Source organism: Opisthorchis viverrini (assembly GCF_000715545.1).
Source record: "Opisthorchis viverrini unplaced genomic scaffold opera_v5_323, whole genome shotgun sequence".
Lineage (NCBI taxonomy): Eukaryota > Metazoa > Platyhelminthes > Trematoda > Opisthorchiida > Opisthorchiidae > Opisthorchis > Opisthorchis viverrini.
In genome coordinates this window covers 278037-287250 of record NW_008751983.1, presented here as the reverse complement: position 1 = coordinate 287250, position 9214 = coordinate 278037, and the positions used below count along the sequence as shown (strand labels likewise).

Sequence of the window (9214 nt, the reverse complement as noted above, 5' to 3'; positions counted from 1 at the left end):
GGAAGTTGTATTAGTTCTGACTGTAGTGTGACGGATGAGGTGAATGCACGAATCTGCAAAGCTCGGGCCGCGTTTGCTAACATGAGACGCCTATGGCGTCAGAATGGTTTATCCCTGAATCTGAAGGGACGTGTGTATCAAGCTACAGTACGGGCTGTTTTGTTGTATGGCTGTGAGACTTGGCCTATTCGAGCAGCGGGACCGAGACGTCTTCAGTGTTCGACAATCGTTGTCTCAGAACCATAGCTCGTGTGGGTTGGTGTCGGCGAATCCGTAACGAGGCAGTTAGAAAGCGCGTTTTCGGTTGTGCAACTGGTACTTCCATTGAAGAATGTGTCCAGCACCAGAAGCTGCGTTGGTTGGGACATGTATTACGTATGCCGAACCATCGTTTGCCGAAGAGAGTGCTGTTTCCATGCCCAACTCAGAGTGGCGTAAACAGAGAGGTGACCAATCCTTGATTTGGCAGAGGAGTATGGAGGAGATCACGAAACGCTTGGGTGCTGTCGGCGCTACTCGCCTTTGAGGACGGGGGCCGCGTGATCTTCACTGTGCCTGGTTGGAGACACTACAGGATATGGCTGCCAACCGATGTCAATGGCGTTCTTGTTGTCAGTTTCTATCCAGATTGCCTGAGTGAATGTCTGGAGGTGTAGGCACCTCGGAATGATTGTGGTAAGCTAGCAGGAAGTCCCTTCCACGTCCACCTTTACTCTTTTCTTTACAATAAGGCTTTCAGATAAACCATGGTTGTACGGCAGTGCAGCATCAGTGTTGAACACTGATGTCATGCTGTCGATAATGATGATGATGATGATGATCGGAGTGTGCTGTGCGTACACAGTCATCGCAAATAAACCACCTTATCAACTGACTGCAACGAAATCTTAGGACTGCACACATCAAGCTTCCAACAAACCTAATGATGATGATGATGATGATCGGATTATAGTGTGCGTACACAGTCATCGCAAATAAACCACCTTATCAACTGACTGCAACGAAATCTTAGGACTGCACACATCAAGCTTCAAGGCCAACAAACCTTTACGTGGGGTCAAATTTAGCAGTTCGGGTTACCATAAAATCGTCCAGCCATCAGTAAACCAGATCCATCTGGAACAATCCATTATGTAGATAAAATATGAACGGGTTGCTTGTTCCCGAACTCCAATTGTACATAAAAAAGACCCTTGAACATGAAGGCGAATAACTTGTACGTGGATTGGGACTTACGTCTCCCCGGTCTTGCGTAGGGCGTCCTTGATCCACTCATAACTGAGGAAGTAGGCACCAGAGGCCGGGACGTCTGAAAGAAAAACCAGGGTCAAAGTTGACAGAGGGCAAACATGTCGCGTATAAAAATTTACAGTTCAAGAAGTGAGACAAAATAGCCTTCCTGAATTGATGAGAACGTGTTTTGAGGACAAATTGTCTTTCTTCGTTAAACTGTTGTGCAATGAAAGTCACACAGGTACACAGAGTAAAAGGGACTTGTAAAGCTTTTCGTTTCATTTACTGACACTCGTTCAGGAACGGTGATCGTTGACGGCCATATTACTTCCAGATATTCGTGCTCTACCGTCACACAACCACAAGAATTTACTAAAGACGGAAAAGAGAAAAGACAAGGAAGGGGACCACTGTCAACCTACTACAAATATTACGAGATGACTAAACCTCCGAGCAGTAAGTGTGAGCAGTGGGATAAAAACTGACAGCAACGCAGGTCGGTGTCGCCTTCATTCAAATGTAGAGAGGACGAAACAGCCACGAACAGAGAAAGAAAGCAACATGGAAAATAATCGGACTATCAATGTTGTGGAATGTAGGTAGCTCGGGTGCGCTGTTTTGTTGTTGGTCTGTTCGCCGAGCTTGGCATTTGGATTGCAAACGTTTCATCACCAACCGAGGTGACATCGTCTGTGCAGGGTTGACCCAACTGCCAAGCTCGGTGAACAGACAAAAAACCAATAGTCGGACTTTTCATATCGTTTTCACACAATACTGCCAGCTCACAGGTGGCCGACACATCTGATTGTAGAGAAAATCACTCTACTGATACAAGAGTCAGCTTTGTAAGTTTTACATTTCCGCTTCCGATCACACTATTTAGATCCGTCCGTTAGGATGGTCGGATCTCTGATGCTGATGATGCTTGGCTCGCTCTAGACTTTTCTGCAACACTTGTGAGTAGGTCAGTCTCAACACCTTTACATACTCCGAGAATGAAAAGCAAGGCCATTTTGCTAGTTCACTTTGTTTGATGCTCTCAATATGACGCACAGGCTACTGCGCTGAGTTAATAAATAGAATGACCTGTCTCACTGATTAACTGCAGCTAATCACTGGTATTTGGCCGGTTTATGAATATGTGAAAGACGTACAAACAACAGGCGCAGTGTCTTTTTTTTACCACCGAGTCTGCATACGCCCCAAGAATCCGTTTTTCATTTCCCGGAGAATCAGAATAATCCAAGCACGATCGGAAATGAGCACGAGAGTGAGTGAAGTTGGTACTGATGGGGTTCGAATGGGCTACTAGTGAACTGACCCTAAAACTCCATCAGTTGTCGACAGTCTCAATCAATCCGTGTTAGTCCTTTCGGAAAACCTGCACAGATTCGGAAAATGCATCGACCATGACTACTTTCTTGGAGATTTTTGCGGTTGTACAAAATGAAGCTCCTCTTAACAACTGGGGACTGCACAGACATCCTGACTTCCCAACTGGATAGTCCAACACCGAAATTAACCTATATGACCGCACCCGATGCAGTACGCTAAAACCGGCTTTTCAGAAACTTGATCGCGGACAAGACTGCCAAGCAAAGGAGTGTGCGATATGGCTACGAAGCCTGTAAGACCCGGAAACCTCAACTATGAGAGACTGTGAACTCCTGGGATGTTTCGAATTACTTTAGTGCTGTGTGTAAGTCATGAGCCGTGTACTGCAGTACATTGGTTCCAGCTGTCAGTAAGGAGGATAAGAAACGCAGAGAACTTCGCGTCGGAAGCGAAAGGATTCTGTGAAAACATTTCATGTGAAAAGTGACAGTTTGAGGATGTAGAGGTTTAAAGATCCTCAAAGATATAAGTGCCCGGAAGAATTCACATCGTCTTCATCATCGCCAGCGATGAAAGCTGGTGCTTAACGCACGCAAAGAATAGAAAGTGGGAACTAATTGCAAAAAGCTCATGTTCCTAGAGAAAATTGTGGAGGGAAGGTGCCTACAACTTCCAAAATAATAGAAGTAAACACACCCAGGAACTGGTCAGAAAAAGACGCCATCGGTGGGATTGGTCGGTTCACTCCGAACCCTACTCAACAAAAGCACATCACACACCTATGGCAACCTGCCAAGAAGTGACAGCAACCCCGCCAATGAGATCAGCTACGCGACAGATCCTAGAGTTTACAACAACGAGCTAAAAGAACCACGTAGTTCCAACTCAGGAAGACACCCACAGCATCCAAGTTGACGACAGCCACCTCTATTTGACATTGCGAAGTCATGACCTGTCCCCCACGAATCTCTCTCCAACAAGTACTGCTTCCAAATCATTTCATCACGGACATACTTCAATCGACTAACATCTACTATGCTACGAAGACAGCGATGATCAAATATTTGAAGACGATCAGGTAGGACTACTCTGAGTAGGACTGCTCCACCAAACAGGGTTAAAATGACATTCTTTACCTCTGAGTAAGGTCGCTGCGGTCCCTCGGTACAAACTTCGTAGACCACCCTCACGATAAAGCTGACGGACTACATCTATGGGGCCTTTGTACTTCTGCGGCCCATGGGATGCGCTCTGGACCTGAAAAACGACAGGAATGACCATTCAGAACTTGATGCCGGCACTGAAGTTTAGAAGTTTTTTTAATCAGAAAACGCACCTCAATTCATGTCATTGCCACGGGTCTGCTAGGCCTGCTAGGCTTGAGTGAATCAGCCATCGGTTATCATTCCCAATGATGAGTCAGATGGATGAAGGACTAGGAACTAGCGTTTGGGAGGAATCAAGAATGTGCGTGGTTTATGGCTATTAGATGGATGCTCCGGTGGTACCACACTGTTTAACGCAGAAGCAATACCAAACGGAAGAAACAGCGAGATCTGAGTTTTGGATATGGTTGGTCGATGGAGCCAGGAATTGCATCTTAAAAGACTTGCTAAGCCAATTACCAAAGTGAAGTGAACTGGTAGTTGTATCCGTTCAAGAGAACAGGGGGCATCAAAATTATATACAGTTCAGTTATACTAGCCTTTCGGCGCAACCACACAAATGGGACGATAAATGACGGTTAGGACAATGGTAAGTTACACAAAACTGAACATTCAAAAAGCCGGGGTGGGTTCGAAACCCGGGGCTCTTCTCAGCGAGAAGCTCGCATCCTGCAGCTGGTGTCAGCGAGACGGGCTAAAACAGAACTACTTACTTTGCGCAGCTATCTTCTTTGCAACAGAGGGCATATTGTCAGACATACGCTTTGATAATTACCTTGTTGTTCGACCAATGTAGATATCACCAAGGGAGCGGGCAAACTGATGGACAGACTGAAGCGGTCTACCGAGGGAGCTTTTCTTTTATCTCTCGTTTGAGGAGAAAGTGGGTTGGTGAAAGCCACGTACGACACGGAGTTTTGGTAAAAGCCCTGTGTAATTTTACATCTAGAATTTCGCTTAGAACATCACCTCTTGACGAGAGGTGGAGATAAAGTGACTTGGGAGGTCTCAGTTCGATGTGATTCACGAGAGATCTTGGTTTACAAAAGGTTTCACACTTATTGCAGAATGTTTTCAGAGTAGGTTTATACTGTTCTATCATGTATGCAATTTAGCTGCGTAGAATGATATCATGGAATTTCTTAACCAATCTCTCTCAACAGAGTTTTGTAAACGCATCGTTACCAAAAAATTTGTAAAGCAGCGAGGGCCACAAACCGAGTGTCACATACGACCAGGCAACAGGTGTCTTGAATAAGAAAGGACCCCTAATTAGCAACTGAAGATGAGGCATTTTGGCAGGTGCAATGAACTCCAACTTTGAAATAAACGAAGACGAGGCGAAATCATTCATGGTTAGTGATTTCTGCAGGGGGTCAACGCTGATTAGTTATACTGAAAAGAAAAAGGCGTATCCTATATCGCGCGATTAAAACTCTAGTTTTCTTTTGGAGGATCATGTTGAAGTATGTGCTACGCAGGACCAATCATCGTCTTGGAAGCACCCGTAGGTAAACAGTTCGTGGAGGTCAGATTAAAAAGTATCGCAAAATGGAAGCATCTTCAGAGAAAGCGAATGCAGTTAAATTTCCGTACCTTCCTAAGATCCATGTAATTCTCAGTGCCCATGACTGGAAACGCTGCGAGACGTGGGACGTAACCAAGACCGGTGGCGAAAGTGCTGTCGTTTCCTAACCGGAATTTCTAGTTAAAGTTTGCCTGTCATTGTACGCTGGGTTTGTGTCGGGTGATGTTCACAACCGATGCAGGGACAACTCTGCATATAGCGTCTACCCCGACGTGATGTTCAATGGTTGTTTTAATGCCGGCAGGTGCATGCAGCCTGCTCTGTATCCTTTTCCACAGATATTCATTCCCAAAATTTATCTTTCTACTCCAATCTGTACTCGAGGGCTATTTCCTACGTGTGACGCACCTAAGAATGGCACATGCTCAGAATATCATCAGGTAGAGGTCCTCCGACGGCCAAAGGAAGCAAGAATCGTGTCCCTAAACAGAAACGGTGAAAGGTATGAAACTAAGATGCAGTAAGTCACACAACCCACTTTTATTTATCACCTCCCACAAAAGGAAGGTCAACAAACACTTAGGGTTTTGAGACGCCCATGTAAGATGCACTATAATCAAAGTACTCTTTTCAACAACTCGCTGGAAGGAAAATCGCACTCTCAATGTTATCTATACGATCAGACTCTCCTTACGATAAACACTGCCGGGAATGGTTGAAAGCAGTTGCTTGGAATCTTAAGATTTAGCGGGTGCAATTGTAATAGAGTTGTTAAAATACAAGTCGATATTGAGGATAATGTTGATGGCTCAGTAGCGTAGAATGGCCGTTGTTTTGTTCACTGAACTGGGCAATTTGATTGCAAACGTTCGATTATCAATCGAGATGACATCAGTGAGTTATTGGGGAGCGTAGTGGAGGGTAGCGACAGGTCGACGGTCCTGCATTGAGTAGTGTTGCATGTGTGTTAACATACGTGCTATTAGCCGGGGCTGACTTTCGTTCAATCCTGAACTGGAGCCGGTGAATAGAAGAGAAAAAATTTCACATCCAAAAGGATAACCAGATTTTGTAAAATACTTGGATCCTTGTGCCTTTAGGGACAGAAAACTTACTAGTATAAGACAAAAGTGATGAAGATAAACGAAAAAAATGGAATTCAAAAGTATATGGCTCTCGACTTCAAATAGAATGCTCTGACGCCCCGTGATATCGGAAAAATGTGGAACCGGAAAAGCGGTCAGTCGAATGGTCACTCAGCAGTAGGTGAATCCGGAAGCATCCACTTTCAATTAGTACATTCTGGTGAAGGAGGCGGAGAAAACATAGCACACGTACGACAGACTGAATGAGTTAAATCAAGCTCAAAATGAGGTAACATCTCATCTCTCCCACAAGCGATTTAATCGAACTTGAGGTTTGCTTCCGAATCTGCAACCAAAACTACAGAACGTGTTTAAATCAATTGTGCAGTGGTTTCAACAACCGAAGACGGCCCAAACCAAGCAAAAAAATCAGGGGAGGAGGAAGTAGAATAAAGTTTAGTTTCGAAATAAAAACTGAGGAACTTACTTGCAACAGACATTTGATCCGCTCACCGGGAGCCATGATGACTGTGGTGAAAATGCCAGAGTACATTCCTGAAAGTAATATTTCGTGCTTTCTGAAACATTATACTGGTTGCAGCTGACTACCTTAGATGCATTGGATCTTCTGCAAACAGCTTCTTTCCCCAGTTATAGCCAAAAAAACATATGGCGAATATTGGTGCGACGCCAACAATCGGAGCACCCATTCCTTTATAAAGCCCCAGGAAACCATCCGCAGCGATGGTTTTTCTGGCACAATCTATCAGACCATGGTACATGGGTGTTTCTCCGGGACCAACATGTGGCATTGTTTGAAGTCGAACCTGAACGTAAACCTTACAAACGTTGACAAAAAGAACTCACCTTGAGTGTATCCAATGGATGACCCGTGGCTACGCAACACACACCACCAAATCCGCCAGCAACAAAGCTTTTGAATGGACTGATCACATGTGCTTGTGTCTTCTTCGTCATTTATCGCTCGAAAGTCAAATGTAGAGGGCGACAGAGATACGGGGAATTTGAAGGAGCAAAATCAATCTGAAAAAAGCTACAACGTCAAACCTCTTCAGAATTGATAGAATATCCATCAAAGGGATTTATTTCAGTTAGATAATGAACAAAGATGACCCTTCAGTAAAGAACCTTCGCGTGTTCCTTGTTAACTCCTCCTCTGAGTGTGAGTACTCCCTTTGCAGGTCCAAAAACTACGATTGTCTGCTTTGTTTGCCATGCATTATGCTCAGCTGCAGCTTCTGTACATCCCTCTTCAGTACCAGCCCTAAACACCGCGAAGTGTTTTTCAAACCAAGAAAGCCGATTTACTTAGCTGCCCTTTATGTTTGCACACTAAATCGAGGAGGGCAACAAATGGCTCTTGGCTGCACGCTGGATTCCCTCCGCACTGACGTAGACTGTCTGTCAACAAGAATTCAAGACGCCAGCACTGTACTCGAACTGACTGTCCATCGCTCAATTCTCGCCTCTAGCTGGTGAAGTGGTGCCCGCTGCAGCTGGATAAAAGTATCAGAATCGTTCAGCTGCAACACCTTTCGCGGTGCCTGGCTGCCAGTGCACCCGAAGGAAGCACGAGGGCTGGGATACTGTCAGGTTGCCTAAGTTTAGACAGGTCGCGTTCGAACCACGGACCTTCCGGTCAGTAAATTCGCCCTCTAACCACTTGGGCCATCTCGCCCCCATTGACACGTGCTCACGAACAAACAATTTTTCAGCTCAAACAAATTGCACTGTCGCCAGTTACCAGTAACGGGAGTAGATCGCTCTCTGCCGCTCCTCCTATTACACCTAACGATCATTCAGTTGTCCATCGCTGCTTTTTTCAGGTCGACGCAAACCGCACACTGCGTACGTTAAGAGAAGCCTGTGAACCCAAAAACCAAACAAATGAAGCAGAACCTACTTCCCCAACCTTTGTCTGTTGATCTGACATCGAATCATAACCCCCACTGGGACGAGATACGTAAGTCTATATATGAGGCCGGAACTTCTATCCGCGGTACAACATAGACAACCTTTTCCAAGCATTGAATCGCCGATATAAGCCTGACTTTTCTGGAGGCCCAGAGACAGATCCTCCTGGTCGCGATCACAATCCAATTCGAACAATCATCCGATGGCAAGTAACGCTGAATTTGGTGGATCCAAAAATTCAAAGAAATGGAGGTGAAAGACACTGGAAACATTCGCAGGTTGTTCTACTTTATTCAGTCGACCGGTCCTCGGAAGCACCTTGTCAACGTAACCAGTAAGGATAGCAATGGCTATCTAATATCCAGAAAAGGAGGACATTTAGATCACCAGACACAATACTTCGAACGGTCATCTGCTACCTTCAATCTGGACTGTCGGCTTTTGACGGAAAATCAGACATTGAATATGGGACCTCCGTCAGCCGCAGAAGTGTCTGAATGTATATCCCATCATGTTCCTAATAGAGATGACCTACCATCTGATCCATTTAAGGACAGTGAGGGGATTCATATGATGGTGTGTGTCTAACCTAGTTGCGTCTATATAAAAAATAGACCGTCCAAGGCAACTGTGATGAACCAGAGGGGCGTCAGTTTAACTACTGGTGTAAAGTATTGGCTCTATGATCTTGCGGATCTTGATTCGTGAGAGATCTCGACAGCGTCGAGCATACCTTCACACTCAGTCGGGTGTTAGAGTAACGCCACACGTGAAGGCGACCCAAAAACTTGGTGTTCCTTGACTTCTAGGGTACGTCAGACTCTATCGGTTGCTCACACCTCCCGACTATGCTTGTTAAGCAGGTGACGCCTCAGATGTCTTGTAAAAGTGTATTCCGCATAATTGGAGTCGTGCGAGAGTGTAGGACGAAC

The 9214-nt window shown here is 45.3% G+C and overlaps 1 protein-coding gene across 1 annotated transcript in view; it reads right to left on the bottom strand.

Moving 5' to 3' along the window:
* Nucleotides 1–7325, bottom strand: part of T265_10025 (hypothetical protein) — a gene marked incomplete at both ends in the record, with an annotated part of 14208 nt that extends 6883 nt beyond the window's left edge. Inside the window, 5 exons of the mRNA XM_009176271.1 lie at nt 1237–1309; nt 3705–3825; nt 6835–6925; nt 6957–7174; nt 7215–7325. Coding sequence (XP_009174535.1) covers nt 1237–1309; nt 3705–3825; nt 6835–6925; nt 6957–7174; nt 7215–7325 — 614 coding nt within the window. The remainder of the gene's footprint in view (nt 1–1236; nt 1310–3704; nt 3826–6834; nt 6926–6956; nt 7175–7214) is intronic.
* Between the last annotated feature and the right edge of the window lie 1889 nt (nt 7326–9214).